Source organism: Oryx dammah, unplaced genomic scaffold (genome assembly GCF_014754425.2).
Source record: "Oryx dammah isolate SB20612 unplaced genomic scaffold, SCBI_Odam_1.1 HiC_scaffold_27, whole genome shotgun sequence".
NCBI lineage: Eukaryota > Metazoa > Chordata > Mammalia > Artiodactyla > Bovidae > Oryx > Oryx dammah.
In genome coordinates, this window is record NW_024070211.1 from 45,362,590 (window position 1) to 45,379,984 (window position 17,395).

Genomic DNA, 17,395 nt, shown 5'->3' on the forward strand with positions numbered 1-17,395 from the left:
GGAGGAGGAGCTGATGCACGCTGATGCCACCTCCTCTCACAGCCTCTGGAGCCTAGGCCTCTGTGCCCAGAGTGAGAATGAAGAGCCAGGCACAGGACAGAGGTCTCTGAACCCAGGAACCAGGTCTTCACTGGATAGTGAATAACTTTCAGTTCCGTCCATAGGGCCCACACTGTTGGAACCACTTACCTGGAAGATCTTGGTAATCTCACCCTTTCTTTTTACCAGCATTTGCTAAACCTGGCTGGGTGGTGACCTTTCCGGTAGGAGGCCAAAAGGTCACACATTTCTGGCTTCAGCCTCACTCCTGAAACTGTAAACAACGATTCCTCTGTAGGAAACAAAAGAGAAAAGCACCAACATATTATTTCCTGGGATTTTTCACGGTGTGTTTTTTTATGTCTGTTGTAATATTTGTCACCCAAAGAGATGTCAAAATGTGAGCTGGATTTATCCACCAATAACTTATACTGACTCACGGATAACTCACTTTACTGAAAGCTGTTAAGTGCCTTCTGTTCGATTCAATTCATTTCAATGCATATTTACCGAATGAACACTTGGGTAAGGCCTTAGGCTTGGTGTTGAAGGTGGTAAAACTACGAGTAGAACTGGGAGGCGCACACATACTAACAACAAGGGCCAGAATCAAGCCAAGGAGTCCCAGTGACAACAGGCAGTGAGCGTGGTGCTAGGTCAGACACATTTTGGAAAGTTTCAAATTTCTGTTACATTAGATTCATTTGGCAATCTATTTAACTAGACTCTAAAGTGCAACTTTTGTAAATTAAAAAATGGGGGGCGTGGAATATATGTATATTATACATTTGGTTAGCTCAGAATGCTGGCAGTTTGCATTTTTATAAATGGGTTAAATGGGTAATATTTGTTTGTTTGTTAAATGGGTATTATTCCTGGGTGCTTATTATGCTAAAGATATGGGCCAAGTTCCCTAAAAGTTAACATTTTAAGGAGCTCACCTGCAAAATGGGGATAATAAAACTTCTGGGCAGATTGCTGTAAGTTTAAAGAAGATAATACATGCCAAACATCTTGGGTTGTTCTGATACTATATATATGTGTGTGTGTGTATGCTAAGTCATTTCAGTCATGTCCAACTCTTTGTGACCCCAAGTACTGTAGCCCACCAGGCTCCTCCATCCACGGGATTCTTTAGGCATGAATACTGGAGTGGGTTGCCATGCCTTCCTCCAGGGAGTCTTCCTAACCCAGAAATTGAACCCATGTCTCCTGTGTCTTTCTGCATTGGCAGGTGGGTTCTTTACCACTAGGCCCACCTGGGAAGCCCACTTATATATATAATTAATTAAATTAAATTCCTTTATTATAGCTTTTATTGGGGTTTCCAGAGCAGTGCAATAAGATACACATGCTATACCTTGCTGCTTGTGGCATCTTAGCTCCCTGACCAGGGATGAAACCTGGGCTCCCTGCAGTGGAAGCATGGAGTCTTAATCACTGGACTACCAAGTGAGTCCCACACCCTATATTTTTAATAACTAGTAGCCACTGTTATTAACTAGTTACTAACTAGTTAACTAGCCACTGTTATTAGCTAGTAGCATCAGCACAGATACTATCTGAGAAAAATCTCCAGGGACAGCAGCCACATTGTCACGAAAGCACATCGATAAAACCTGCTCAGGACATCTTTCTACCTGGGCACCACTTTTCCAAGGCTCACAAGCTGCACAAAACAGTTGCTCTAAATACTGCACAATTTCACAGAAAGAGAAGACCCAGCTTTGGTGCACCACAAGCATAAAATGTATCAGTATTGTTTGCTGGAAGCTCCTCACACCAAAAGGGGAGAAATAAACCTGCAATGCCTGCTCTGTCTCAGCTGCCTGGGATAAACCCTGACTCCTTGGGTTTGGAATTACATATCTGCCAGACTGGAAAGGGGAGGCATCAAGTCTTGTTGATATATGCATAATGTATTTTCCCAGGCACATTATGATGCGCAATTTTGTATTCTACTTTCTTTTCAGCTCCTGTTGTAGCATCAACAGTTCAAATAAGCAGTGCATATTAAGCTTTACAGATAACTCTCAAATTGGCTCAAGTCCAAATCATTTTGGGAACTTCCCTCAGGGAGATACATCCTCTTGCCTTGGGGACAGTGACATGAAAAATGTCCCTCAAAATCAACAGTTCCTCAGCACCAATGAGGGAGATGGGGGAGAGAGAGCAGAAAAAGAGGGAGGGGAGGGAGAGAGAGGAAGAGAGAGACAGACAGGGAGGGAGAGAGAGGCAGAGACAGAAAGAGGGAGGGAGAGAGAGAGAGAAAGAGAGATAGGGAGGGAGAGAGAGAGAGAAATAGAGATAGGGAGGGAGGAGACGGGAAGGAGGATTGGTGGGGTTGGGGGGGACACGTGCGGCAGAACAGTGCTGGGAAAGCAACCAGTTAATCAAAGGGATTCCAATTTGGCCATGGACTGCTGACTCTCCTTCCCAACTCATAGAAAAAGAAAAAGAAAACAAGAGGGAAGAAAAAAAGAAACAAGGAAAAAAGCAGCCGAGTGGTTCTCCTGTAGCAATCTCACAAATGCAAAACCTTCCATTCGCTGACTGCTCATTAGCTTACTGAATCTGACAGCATAATTATCGAAGCTGCTTTGCGCTTAGAATAAATAAATACAAAAGCGAGTGTTAAAAATTTTTTCGAGAAGGGAAATTCAGTCATCTAGACAGTCAGTAGGACAAGTTTATTTAAAACTTTTAGATTCTTATGTATTTAGATCATTTCGGAATGAGATAATGAGATAGTTATCTTTCAGTCTAATTGAGTTCTAAGCTCCTGGCTGTTGGCTGTCACCGCTTTCAAACTTTGCTTTAACTTTCCTTCCTTTAGTAATCTGATCCTGGTGTCTCCATTTACTCTTCCTGGGCTGATAACCTGGTGGAGTCTCAGTGCACTGGAGTGCAGAGAGTGACTTAATGGGATTGAGGGGCTAAATAACCTTTCACAGGAAACAAGATAATCAAATCTCTTCTCCTAGCCTGTTATGGCTGAAAGAGAAAGCACAAGTAGAAGAGAAAGCTTGGAAATTAAACCGTCATTTCTGAATGTCTTGTAATTTCCCTTGTCACGTGGTTTTTGCGCTGCTCTTGCACATCATCAGTCCATCAGCTGGAGCTGCTTAGTGCATTTAATTATTCAGAGTGCACACAGCCTCCGTGACTGCGCGGTAATTTTAGCTCATGTGTATGTATATAGGCTTCATATCTTCAAAGCCCAAAGGATCACACAGTACTTTAAACTGAAGTTGCTAACTAACACGGAGTGCACTTAAAACTCTGACTAGGGGCATAGCACATATGCATTTCCGATTAAAGCAGATGATCTTTCCTTTTAAAATTAATTAGTGCCTATTTATCTTTTCCTCTCCCTCCCTCCTTTCATTCTCCCAGGACCACATTTACATTGAACTCTTGAATTCAGTGAGTTAAAAGCTGTATAAAATACACATTCTGTTAATCTGGGGTACAGGAAACGAATGTTAGCCCATTGTGCAGACTGAGAAACTGAGATTTATGAAGGCCAATAATGCATGTGATGCTGGAGGAGAAAAGAAGAACACTTAGGTTCTTTAACTCTCAATTCAGAGCTTGAACTCCCTGTACCATTTGTCTTACCTCATTCCTTTCAACACTAAAGGCAATATAACATCTACATGAAAGAAAACTGAAAAAAGGAAAAAATTACCCATCATTCCCTTTAACTAGAAGAGCATTTTTAGTTTTGTACTCTACTTTCCAGTTTTGTTGATATGCATAATACATTTTCACTGGTGCGTTATAATATGCAATTTTGTATCCTACTTTCTTTTAGCTTGTGTCATAGCATAAACATTTCCATACTACTCCACACTCCTGCGAATTACCGTTTAAGATGGTTACATAGTACTGTATGCTGAGTCAATATAATAGTATCTATCCAACCAGTTCTTCTGTTGAATATTTAGTTCTTTATTTAAAAAAAATATATAGACAATACTGCAATGAACATTTTTATGCATCTAGGGTTCCCCCCGACCCCGTTCAATTGTTTCTTTGGATGATTTCCAGGAACCTAAGTATAAGGTTGAATGTTATTTTTATGGCTCCTAGTAGGTATGGCAAAATGCTTTGCAAACGTTGCCCCAACTAAAACCACCGTCTGCAAAGAGTCATCTTACTACAACCTCCCCAGCACGGGGAGTCATTAAGTTGAAGGGAAAAATAGCTACTTTAACAGTTATTTGTATTTATTTAATCACTAGTTCAACTGCCTATTTATCCCATGTGTTAGTGTGCTCTTTTCATTTCCTTTGTGTAATTTGCCGTTTTATATGTTTGCCCAATTTTCCATTGGATTTGATTCCTAATATTTTTCTGACAAAACTGAATAAGTAATGCTGCTGCTAAGTCGCTTCATTTGTGTCTGACTCTGTGCAACCTCAGAGATGGAGGCCCACCAGGCTCCCCCTGTTATGCCCAGAGTCCGAGTCCCCAAAACTGAGAGAATAAGACGTCCACAGCAATGCAAAAGCATGAAGGGGTTTTATTTCTAGCTCGAGCTAGGGCTCCCGCCACATCCAACACAGTGGAGTGGAGCAAGAGCCCTGAGCCCAGATTTACAGCAGTATTTATAGGTTTTAGAACAAAGACAGAGAGTTGGCAAGGGCTGACTGGCTGCAGGAGTTTCCTAGTATTTACTAATTGGCTATTGGCTGCAGGGGTATGTCTTTTACGTCCTGATAAACTCAAACCAGGTTATGGGGAGTATGCTGATTAGACAAGTCCTGGCATCCTCGGGGATGACCTCACTGGGCAATGACTCAGCTTTTCCCGTGAGTCCTACCTTGTCCCTGAAGCCTATCATGGCGTTTGTTAGGTCCCAACACCCCCGTCTCTGGGATTCTTCAGGCAAGAACACTGGAGTGGGTTGCCATTTCCTTCTCCAATGCATGACAGTGAAAAGTGAAAGTGAAGTTGCTCAGTCGTGTCTGACTCTTAGCGACCCCATGGACTGCAGCCCACCAGGCTCCTCCATCCATGGGATTTTCCAGGCAAGAGTACTGGAGTGGGTTGCCATTTCCTTCTCTGAATAAGTAATAGTAAGGAAAAAATAATAACCACCACTGATTAAGAAATCTTAATACCCAAGGGTGACTGTGTTACTCCCCACCTCCATCCCCCTGCAAAAAACCCCAACAAAACAAAACCCTAGCAAAGACAAGATAACATTAAAGATTAAGGAAGAGATCAGGAGTTTGAGTCTTTATTAAAGATAAGATTGAGTCCTCTTAGTTGTGAGATATTAAATATGTTACCTGGGGGCATGTGACATCTTCCCTAGGATGAGGAGTGGAAGAGAGTGGCTTGGGAGTCTGACCTACAGTCAAATATTTCCTCTCCCACGTACTAGCTGTATAACTTTGAGTAATTGGCCCCAATTTTTTAAATACGTAATATTAGGAAAACAGTTTTCCTTGCCAGTTACTATCTATACTGAATGAGAATTTATGTAAAACACATAGACATCCAAGAAATAGCAGACATTATTCTTCTTCTATGGGTATTAGGGACTCATCCATATAATGAAGATATAGAACAGTGAGTCCCAAGATCCTTTTCTTGTCAAAGGGTCTCTAACTCCTTCTTGAAGCATTTATCTTTATTTGGAGATTCAGTTCATGATGCTAACAAATTTAACCAACTTAAGAGCTTGGTAGAACTGAGGAACTTGGTTAAGTCAGACTTTTCCTACCAAGGCAACTCTACAAAACACATAAGCCAAATCACAACCCAACAACTTGTATTCTAGTGTATTAAAATGGGCTGGGGACAACACTGAGCATAGAAGGTGAAGAAGTATGTTATAGAGGATACTTTCTAACTTGCTTCTTAAGTACTGATTAGTGGAGGATTTAAAAAGTAGACAGAGTCAGTTCAGTTCAGTCGCTCAGTCGTGTCGACTCTTTGTGACCCCATGAATCGCAGCACACCAGGCCTCCCTGTCTATCACTAACTCCCGGAGTTCACTCATACTCACGTCCATCGAGTAGGTGATGCCATCCAGCCATCTCATCCTCTGTTGTCCCCTTCTCCTCCTGCCCCCAAACCCTCCCAGCATCAGAGTCTTTTCCAAAGAGTGTAGACAGAGTGGTCTGAGTTAAATTACAAACTCCTAGAAACAGAATAGGATTGAGAGACTTGGCTGGGCATCTCCCTTCCCCACCAAACCCAACCTCTAAAACCTGACCTGTGGAATGACAAGATATTCTGGTTAAACTTTTACTAGACTAGACAATAAAAGCAATAAACAGAGTAAGATTTGATATCATTAGCACACAAACAGTAAAACTAAGCTTTTCTAGTACATGTTAAAGAATGTTTAAATTGAATGCCATTGCAAGAAGGCATACAGTGATAAAGAGTAAAACTTAGGGTGGAATATGAGTCAGGATTGCACTATAACAAAGAAGACACCTTTGGATGACATTAGATGGCATTCAGAGGAGGATGACTTTCCTCTCCCTGGATATCCTTCCTCCCCATCATTCAGGGCTTCCCTGATCCTCAGTTGGTAAAGAATCTGCCTGTAATACAGGAGATCCCAGTTTGATTCCTGGGTTGGGAAGATCCCCTGGAGAAAGCATAGGCTACCCACTCTAGTATTCTGGCCTAGAGAATTCCATGGACTGTATAGTCCACAAGGTCACAAAGAGTTGGACACAACTGAGCGACTTTCACTTTATCACCTTTTAAGACCTCGCAAACCCATCCTGGGCTGGAGTTTAATCTCACCTCCTTTGAACTCCCAGAGCACTTCATACTTGGTCTATGGCTGTTCATCTTCTTATCTCATTTCCTTAAGGACTGCAAGCTTTTTGAGGACAGGGTCTAAGACTAATTCATTTTTGTGTCTTTCAATCTCCTATCTAATCTTCAAGTGCTTAGTTGATCAGTCTTGTACGACTCTTTGCAACTGCATGGACTGTAACCTGCCAGGCTCCTCTGTCCATGAGATTTTTCAGACAAGAATACTAGAGTGGGTTGCTGTTTCCTTATTCAGGGGATCTTCTTGACTCAAGGATTGAACCCGAGTCTCTTACGTGACCCTGTTAGCAGGGGGATTCTTTATCACCAAGCCACCAGAGAAGCCCCTCATATCTAATAGACCCTCAGCAAATCTTCCATGAATGAACTGGAAAATAATTCTCCCACTCTGTTAGAAACCTGAGCCTGTGGTGGGTTCATAGTCTCAGAGATAAGCAGAATAGTTGGAATAGGTTCAGAATAGAATAATGAAACAAAATAATTAAAAGGTAAAGGAAACAGAATCTATACTGGGGTTTGTGGAGAGAAAGGTCAAGGGAACCCAGCTTTCTAATGTGATATTGAGGAATCTTTAAATATATTAAGGAGATATTATTAAAAGAAGACTGAAAGTTCTTTCATTGGAGCAAAACAAGAAATTTCTCAGATTTTAAGGAGGCAAAATGAATAAGGCCTGCTGATGAATTACCAGAGCATAGATAGTAGACTGATGTGATGAAGTGTTAGTTAGTTGCTCAGTCAAGTCCGACTCCTTGAGACCCCATGGACTGGAGTCCGCCAGGCTTCTCTGTCCATGGAATTCTCGAGGCAAGGATACTGGAGTGGGTGCCATTCCCCTCTCCAAGGTACAGGTCAATGCCATGCCTATAGGTACCAAGGTATGTGAGGACAAAAAGGACTCCGGTAAGTTGTTTTTGCAAAATTACTTGTGAAAAAATTGCAAGCTTTTAATTTTTAATTGTTTTTTAAGATGCTGAAACCTGTTTTAAAGGAGAAGGGGGATTTAGTCCAGGAAGGAATGAGAGAGGCTCAAGCCTGGGATTTGGAAAGCAAAATGGGACCAACCCACAGAAAGAGACAGCCTTTGATGTTCTGACGATCAAGGACCATGGCTTAAGCACCAGACTCTTTAAATCACGTGGCATTTACTGCCTGAGATAAAAAAAAAAAAAAAAACTTTTCTGGATCAGTGGCTGGTTCCAAATGGCTCCATTCCAAAATTAGTCTTAACTTTCCAAAGGTAACATTTGGAAGCCTGGCAAGAACTGAGTGGAACCAGTTTCTAGAAGGGGCAACTTAATGATTTTCTGCTCCCCTCACTTTCAAATCATTAAGCAGCGTTCTTTTCCCAGAGCCCAAGTTCATGCTGAGGGCAAAGGGAATTAAACGAAGAAGCTGAACCTGCAGCTAAGATTAGAGAGTTGCCAAGGGCCTAATTTTAGGTCCTAGCTGCCCCAGCTGACGTCCTGCACTGCTGGCTCAGCTGTGAGGGCCACAAGTGTGGCCATAAGCCGATGGCTGTGTGGGTACAACGTCTCCCCGGCCATCTGCAAAAGCAATTAGCTTGCTGTTGGGTGTGTTTTGAGAGAGACTACCAATAATTTCTCCTTCCACAAATGTTTCTTCAGGTGTTCAAGAGTCAATAAGGGAGGATGTCAGCGCTTGGCAGAAATTTCCACATGCTTGTCATTCTAGTAATCATGCTTTTCCACTTAAGATTGCTCTCCAAAGGGGAACTAAGCCTAGAGTTCCTGGATTTTGTGGCAAGTGATCCTCGCCATCAATCTCTTCTGGCCATAAGTTTACTTCCACAGCCTTGGGACCGTGGTATTTGGGACTTCAGCTTCATGAAAACACACATGGATGGATAGGAACAGCCCTGGTGTTTGCGGGGTGGATTTGTGTGCCACGCTTTTGCTGGGATGTAGACTGTCCTTCCACTATTCTCACAGTTCCCAGACTCAGGCTTCATGCTTAAATTGTCTTCGTCAGAGGGCAGACAATAAGAGCTGGCATCTCCCAGATCAAAGGGGAAACAGAATATATTTTAAAGTGACAACTTTGTTATCCTGCAACCGGAATAAAGCCAGAATAATAAAATGATACAAATATAACCCACTAAGTGATTCCATACTGCCACCAGAGAGCAAAATTTCTTGCATAATTATGGCAGGGAAACTCTCTTTACAAAGCACTCACAAGAGCATATCTGACTTTTGCACAGTCCTTATGCCTGGAGCAGCCCGCCCCTGGGATGGGGACTCTGGGTCCCTGAAGGTTGGGAACTGAGAGGACCCATTGGTGCACCCTATCTGCAAAGGAGGCCCTTAATAAAGGCTCATTGCCATGAACAATGAAAACATAGACTGGCACTGCCAGGCTAAGAGAGGGCATGCTTAGAAGACATGGTGACATCATGTCACACCTGGTGATGGCCACTGTTCTCAGGGGGCCCAAACTGGCCTCAGTGCTGCTCTCTCTTCCTCTCTTTTTCTTGCCAGTTTCCCTGGTAGTTAGTTGTGCTATCCCCATCTTCTCGTCCACGTCCTGTCAATCTGTATCTAAACCTGTTTCTGCACACTGCCCTCCCCCAAGCGCGCGCACATGTGCGCGCGCACACACACACACACACACACAATCTGCCCCCCTTCCCCTGTCTCTTGGCGCTGGCCCTTTCATCTTCTCCCTTGGGGATTCGAGATGTCGCTGCAGGAAGTGCTTGTCGGCCGAGGCAGCAGCAGCAGAGCCCTGTGGCTTTGACAAACCTCATTTAATTGGGAGGAAGCCAGGAGAATTTGAAAGAACTGAAACATCCACGAAACTCCTTTTATCAGGCATAATTTAAACTCTGCATGGAAAAACCCCTATATGTATAAAGAAAAGTCAACTTCCCTCCTGCTGTGAGCACTCCTCATCTCCCCCCTCAGCGCAGGCAGGCTCCTGCAAGATTCCATCTTTTCATTTTTCTAAAAGTGTCAAAGTAGATTTGGGCTCTGTGGCTGGGTGAACAGAGAAGGAATACAGATGGGTCCCTCTCCTGTGCCCGCGTGTGTACGCACACACAGGCACACACACGTACAATGGAGCCCCTCTGTTGGTGGCTTTGCTTCAGATGACCAGGAAAAATCAAAACCCGAGTTTCTAACAAACACATCCCGTTTGCACAGTGATTGTTTCCTGATAATTACTCTAAAGGAAAAGCTGGTACCCAGAAAACTCTGAAGGTCCTCAGTAGTTCTCAGGACCTAGAATAATAAATCCTGGAGGAGGATTTATTTATATTTATTTCTTTATATATGTCTTTCCATGGGAGATATGTTGTTAAGTGGAGAGAAAGGGTGTGAATGTGTGTGTGCACACCCTCAGTGTGTATATTTGCGTGAAGTGGGAGTTAGAAAAGTCCCAATCTCAAGAGGAGAAGGCTAAGAAGGGGGAATCTTGGGGCTCAGACTGGGAAGAGGGTATTAAGATAGGAGTGGAGGATGGGGGTTAAGCTTGGGAGGAGGTACCAAGAAGGGAGTAAGAATTGTTAAGTCGCCTGGAATGTCTCTTAGTCTCCCCATATGCCAAACCGTGTCCCTCCCCTTCTTCCAAATTCCTGTCCGGAGTCACCTCCAGTCTCATCTGTCTTACTGGAGTTATTCTACAGCGGTTCCTCCGAGGACTGCCTTCAGTGCACACATACTCTCTGAACATCTGTAGCTGATTATGCACAGACTTTAGCTGTTTAGATATGATTTGTGCTAATATGTGTACGAGGGTGTCCTGTTTCCTCTTCCTCACCCTCTTTTCCTCCCACTTCATATGCTCCTTGAGGTCAAGGACAAGCCTTTTTCCCTCAAATGTTATAGCACTTAATATGTTCTTGACACTTAACGGCAACTTAATAAATACTGATGACCGACTCTTCTTACAGGGTTAAGTATGACATTAACCTCGGTTGTATGATTATGGTTATTTTTAGAGATTCTAAATGACTCACTTTAATAATAAAATACCTCGAGAAACCCCAAATTAAAAGCTTTGACGGATGCAAAATCACATCCCAGGTACTGTGGAGCTGTGCCTGCAAATCCTGGAGACATCAGTCAGACCCTGCGTCTGAGCCTCTTGGACAGTAGTTCCTGACCACACCCCATCCCAGTCCCCTCCTCTCAGTCAGAGCCCCTATAACCTTCCTTAGCTTTCTTTTCTCTGGCTCAGGACTTCTAAAAACTGTTTTCACTTGAATGGTGGGTGTTTTGAAAGCAACCCCACCTAAGGAGGGTCCCAGGCAAACAGCCAGGGCCGTGGTTGCAGTACCCACAACCTCCGCACAGCTCTTCCTTGCCACATTCTGAGAAACAGGAGGAGCGCTCCAGCCACATGATCCCTCAGCAGTTTTCAGATTTGGAGGATGACTTCAGGCCTGGGCAGCAAGGCTGATTTCTAACTTGTGCTTTCCGCGCACATCTAGCCTGGGAGGATGCTACCCTCCCCCCATACCCCACCCGCACTTCCTGGGCAGCATCAGATTACCAATCAAGGCAGGCCCAGCTCTCCTCTCCTGTTGTATCCATGTCACCTATCATCTTACTCAACGGAAAGAGAAAAGGGGATTGTTAGAAACTTAGGTTTGGCTTCTCCTGGCAGATGCTAGGGAAAGCAAACTGAAAGGCAACTTTCATCTCTTCTACTTTCTAAGTGTGTGTATAGAGGAAATGTTTGGATGGTTACAAGGAGGCCTGTGTCACCTCAACCCTCAACTTTTGAATTTTAGAAAACCACAAACAAAACTTGGGCAAGATTTTGTCCCATCTTGCTTTTCCCAGCTCTAAGCATGTTTCTGGTTGCAAATTCTATGATTCTCCAGTGCTTCAAGAAAACAGACACCAAGACTTATGTGTGTCCATGTATACCCCACCCCCCGCCACCACACACATACACACATGCACTCATTCACTCACCATCTGGAAGCTGGTGCAGCTGAGCTGGCAGGACACTGAAATAATTGTGAACCAACGCTTCCTGGGCTGAGACACGGTCTCTCGGAAAGCCCTTCAGCATTTGGGAGGCCAGATCTTCTGCTTCAGGAGCCCTGCCCAGCCTGGAAAAGTGAGAGAGACAGAGAATTTCTCCAGAGGCCTCATCTCTGAAAAGTCAAGGGGGAAAGAAGAAAAGTAAAGAAAAGGAGATGGTTAGAAAAATTTCAGATAGAATTTTCCTGGGACTAGTAAAGTTGATGGAAATGGAAAAATAACCGCCACACTGAAACTGTTACCTGTCCTGTGACTAAGATGAAGGGAAAACCAGCATTCCATCCTTCAGCCCCCAGCCCACCCACTCCACCATGGCTCTGGGTACCCTGTATACATAAAAGACCTGGAAATTGTAATTATAGAAACAGAAATATATAATTAAGGATTCTTTCTTTGAGGGATACAGCAGCCCCTTGCAAGCAGAAAAGCCCAGTTGGAAATAGGCTCCAACGGTGGTGAGCACAGAATTCTGGAATGGGAAGAAGGTGAGAAGAGATCCTGGAAGGTGAAACTTGAGTGGGAAAAAAGCCTTGTTTACAGCGTTTTTGAAGCTCAGCTCCCAGGGCTTTCTCTAAGATGCTCTATTGGTTTCCCTGGAGATAGAGCATAAGCAAGAAAGATAATTAAATACCCAAATTACAGTAAGGACAAATCCTCAAGTTGACCTTATGCTGAATTATAAATTTGGAGTAGAGCAAATCCATTAGTTGAGCAACTACTATGTAGGTGGTTGGATCTGGGAGATACAGGAATGCTATCTTCTGGCAGCTTAATCTAGTAGAGAAATCAGACACTAATTAAATGGTCATACAGATGCATAAACACAACTGTGAAGAAGGTCTAGATACTTGACTTAGGAGGGGGTCAGGGAAGACTCTCCTGAGGAAGCAGCATTTGGGCTGAGAACTGAGGATATGGGGTGGGGGAGGGGCAGGTGTTGCAGACCCCCAGGGTGAGAGGGAGAAGAGTGATTTTAAAGAAAGAAAGAAAGTCCAGCTGGTGGGCCTGGGATAAAGAGAAGAGGGGCTTGCTGTGAAGCCATGGAGAGTGGCAGGGGCTGACCCTGCAAGCCCGGTGGGTCTTCATGCTTCCTATTTACTTACAAAGTCTGAAAGTCTTTGCTAATCTAGTGCCAATCATTCAAGTATACCCATCTCTAGAGGCCACAGACAGTTTACAAGTGGAAAGCACAAGACAGAAAACTGCTGATTCTGAGAGGCAGTTAACTGCAGAACTAATGCCTGACTTTCAGAACTAAACTGCATTGCCATGCAACTCCCCAAATTAACAAAAACAGATGGGCTTTCTTAATGCTGAATGTACACACCAACCTGAAGCCATCAACAGATACCCTTTCCTCCCCAGGTACCACGATCCAGCGATGCTGGAAGCCCTGACCCTGACTCGGAATTTGCCTATTTTTTGCATAAGATTTGCATTAAAACTTTCAGGTATTTGATTCCCATGCCATAAAACTGTTTCTGCAAATAGAGAACTTTACTCTCAAACTCAAGAGTAATTGCTTCACAGACTTAGGGCAGATAAGAAATTTGCAAATCCCCAGTCCTTGCAAATTTTCAGGCCAGTTAGGAGAGAAGGGAACCAGAGGTGGAGGCTGGTTTAAGAGATTGTAACCCAAAGGGCTGGCGGATATTTTCTCCATCACAGGTGCCCTGCCCAGGCACAGGTTTTCAGGCCAATGAAATAGGAGTCTGGAGTGGGTAAGCAGGTACAAATCATTAGGACTCAGTATCAGTCTCAAAGGAGAATCAGGGGAAATCTGAAAAAAATTTCAGCCACTCCATTTTCACTATAGGATGATGGAGTTGGATATGTGCCCAAACCAGGGCATCCCTCCTAACGTTAGTCCCCTTTCCATGACAAAACCCTTCCCAAAGCCAAGACTTTTCTCATGTGATACTCTAGGCCAGTGCTGTCTAACAAAACTTCTGGTGATGATGAACTAAGTAGCTTCAGTCATGTCCAACTCTTTGCGGCTCCATGGACTGTAGCCTGCCAGGCTCCTCTGTCCATGGGATTCTCCAGGCAAGAATCCTGGAGTGGGTTGCCATGTCCTTCTCCAGGGGATCTTCCTGCCTCAGAGACCGAACCCACGTCTCTTGTGTCTTCTGCACTGGCAGTCAAGTTTCTCCTGCCAGTGCCACCTGCTCCATGATGATGGAAATAGTCTATTTCTGCCCCATCTCATATGGTAACCACTACTCACATGTGCCTAGTGAGCCCTTCAAATGTGGCTAGTGCAACTGAGCAACTAATTTTGCTTTTTTGAATTGAAGTACAACTGATTTACAATATTGCACTTGTTTCAGGTGTATAGCATTGTGATTCAGTTTGGGGGGTATTCTTTTGAAGATTTTACTCCATTCTAGTTTATTACAAGATATTGGATATAATTTCTCATGCTATACAATCAATCTGTAGAGTAACTCAATTTTTTATCTAATTTTAAATAATTTAAGTTGAAATAGTCACATGTGGTTAGTGGTTACGGTATGAGAGAGTGCATCTCTAGACATTACTCCTTACTTTGAGAATCTGAGCAAAGAGAGTCTGAGCTAAGGCAGCTGGGCTAAGGCAGAGGTGTTGCATATGGTCAGAAAAGCCAGGGGGATATTGGGCCAATCCAAGTCCCACTCAGCCTGGAAGGAAGGGCTGGTAGGGTAACTGTGGGGGGCTTGCAGCGATTTTCCTGCCATGCGATGGTGCCTACAGCAGCATAGAGTACTAAGAGAGTCTGCAGCTTTGGAGCTACCATTACTTTGGAAGCCAGTGGTGAGATGGAAGAAAGCCACAGGACAGCACTAAAGTCCAGATTTCTCTAGCTAGGGGTTAGGGAGCCTGACTATACTAGCAAGAAAAAGTTTGCGCTTCTTGGATGAAATGATAAACAGCAGTTCCCTGGAACCTGTCTCCAAACAAGAGAGTTTCAGGTGATATAGTGCATTTGAAAATAAGAGTGGAGCGTGGGGATACCCTGGGGAGAATCGTCCCTCCCAAAAAAAGATCCTTTGCTAGTCCACAGTTCTGTGTTCCGACCTATTTTACTCTTTGTGCTCTGATATTCACTCTCTATGGAGGCTTTTTTAAAGCACATGAACAGTAACTATGAAAAAAAAAATCAAACACAACTTTGGCTGGGTTAAACCCTACCACATTTTTAGGGAAGAACAGCGTTCAAACATTCAGTTGGGATGTCTTTCTCTTCTCTCCACCTGCAAGAGTGTGTTTTTCTTTGACATTTGAGCTCCTTTCCCCTGTCTCTGATGTTTTCCTCACTGCCCTTTTTGCCTCCTCACTGAAGCAAAAAGAACAGAGCCTTGGCTAATTACTCTCAGATCAAATAATACTGGTTATTGTAATTGGTCATTGTCCGAAAACACTGAGTTCTTCTTAGCCCTGAGGTTGCCTGGCACAGCTTAGTTAGCTAACTATTCCGGGAATGTCTCTATTATCTGTTTTACTTTGCAAAAGAAACTAGGGATTTGTTGAAAGCTGGTAATAAAAGTCTGCCCTGGTCTGAGCTGAGACTGCGTAGAGAGGGCCTGGGAAAGCATGACCTCCATGAATCATGTTGCCCCCCTCTTCCAATAGCCACTCAATGATGTTATTTGGTTTCTCTGTGTCGAAGAATAATAAACCCACTAGGTTTTCTTACAGGCCAATACTCCCTCGTTCTCAGGGCCTCGGGCATGGTTGAGGGGCACAAAACAATTTTAATGACCAAACTCACTGAAAGTAAAATGGTTCATAGAGAAAAACTAACCGACTCACAGGTGGCTGCCTCTTCAAGAGGCATCTTCATGGGGTTTGGGCCCCCAGATCAAGGTGCTCAGGGGCTGGGTGTTCAGTGGACTGAGGCTGAGTGAAATATCCCTTCAGCCCTGCTGAAAGGTAAGCTTTCCAAGGTGGTTCTTACCTGTTGAAGACATTCTGAAGGCTCTGAGGCTTAGGCAGTGGGAACCATTCTGAAAAACATACACGGACATGTTAAAAGACAAAAACAACCCTAAAATCCTGTTGCCAAAAATACTATTAAAATTCTAAACGCTCCTCTTGGCTTGGGGTAAGACAGAATCCAGTCATCAGATGGGCATCACTAAATGAGTTTAGGGACTTGTCTCCCTCTGAAATTTTATGATTCTGTGGACGGTCACTATTCTGGGTTGAATTGTGTCCTTCTCCAAAATTCATATGCTAAAATCCTAGCCCCAAATACCTCAGAATTGGGCCTTATTTTGACATAGGATTATTATAGATATAATTAATTAAGATGAGGTCATTAGAGTGGGCTTTAATTCAATATGACCAGTGTCCAAATAAAAAGGGAAGCTTTGGATACAGACCCATGTATGGAGGAAGACAAAGGCAATATGAAGAGACAGAAGGAGAAGACAGCCATTTACAAGCCAAGAAGAGAGGCCCGAACAGATCCTTTTGTCAGAGCCTCGAAGGAAGGAATCCTGACAACACCTCAGCTTCATATCTAGCCTCCTGAGTGTGAGACAATACATTTATTTCCATGGCTTACGCCACTCAGGTTGTGGCACTTCGTTATGGCATTCGTAGCAAACTAAACAGATACAGTCACAATACTCAACATCCGGTGTGTGCAGAACACGTGTGAGTGCTGGGAGAACACACAGGTAATCGTGAGAAACTTCCCCACTCTTACCAAGCTTATAATTCATTTGAGAAAACAAAAGTGCTCCCCTCCAAGAAAATTCATATGACAAGTGAGGCGGCAAAGTCTCAAAGACTCAAAAATGGTAAAAAGGAATGGGACTAATTTTATATGTCACTTACAGTAAAAATGGAAGTGAATCCTGGCTTGAATAATCCAACATGAATGATAATAAGATTTTTAATTTTCATTGGAGCACTCCTTACAACATTTACATGTGGACGCATGGTTTTCTATTATTTTTTTTTATATTGACACTGTTTAATCCAAAATGAAATCTGTAAAAGGAGACGATTTCATTTTCATTCAAGAAATACTAGTTGAATGCTTACTCTGTGTAAAGTGGTAAAAGGAGCTGCAGTGACACAAGCTGGTGCTGCTCCAATGCTATTTCTGACTCCAAATTGAGAAAAGAGTATTTCAACTCTCATCCACAATTATATCTTTGCTTTATACTTTCTTTAGGTCTGAAATATAATCATTTTGGTTTTAAAAGTTTTCTTCTTCCAGCTCCTATAGGAATGGGATACACCAAGACTGTTTATTTAACAAAGAATCTAATGTAGCTGGGCAAAAAATGGTTTTGATAATACCAACCTGTTGGTGTCTGTAAGTGTACAGAAAAGAACCCAGGAAGACCACTCACCTGATTGTGATAATGGTTATGGGGGCTTACCCTATTCACTTCTACGCTTATTTTCTTACATTTATTTTTAAACAAAAATCACATATTACTGTGTAACTTCAAAAGGAAGTTCAATTAAAGATGGACTTTATGGTGTTAAGAGTTGGGGAGTGAAAGCCATGATCAAAGAACATGATTTAA

At 43.2% G+C, this 17,395-nt stretch overlaps 1 protein-coding gene across 2 annotated transcripts in view; it reads right to left on the bottom strand.

The window, feature by feature from the left end:
- Positions 1-197: 197 nt before the first annotated feature.
- CDK15 (cyclin dependent kinase 15) overlaps positions 198-17,395 on the bottom strand; it is a 91,079-nt gene continuing 73,881 nt past the window's right edge. The window contains exons 11-13 of one of the 2 annotated variants that reach the window (XM_040228792.1): positions 15,805-15,853; positions 11,796-11,935; positions 198-313 (exon numbers count right to left, since the gene is read on the bottom strand). In XM_040228792.1, the coding sequence (XP_040084726.1) occupies positions 222-313; positions 11,796-11,935; positions 15,805-15,853 (281 nt within the window). In that variant the 3' untranslated portion in view covers positions 198-221. Of the gene's footprint in view, positions 332-11,795; positions 11,936-15,804; positions 15,854-17,395 lie in introns of both variants that reach the window. The other variant, XM_040228791.1, reaches the window with a different exon arrangement.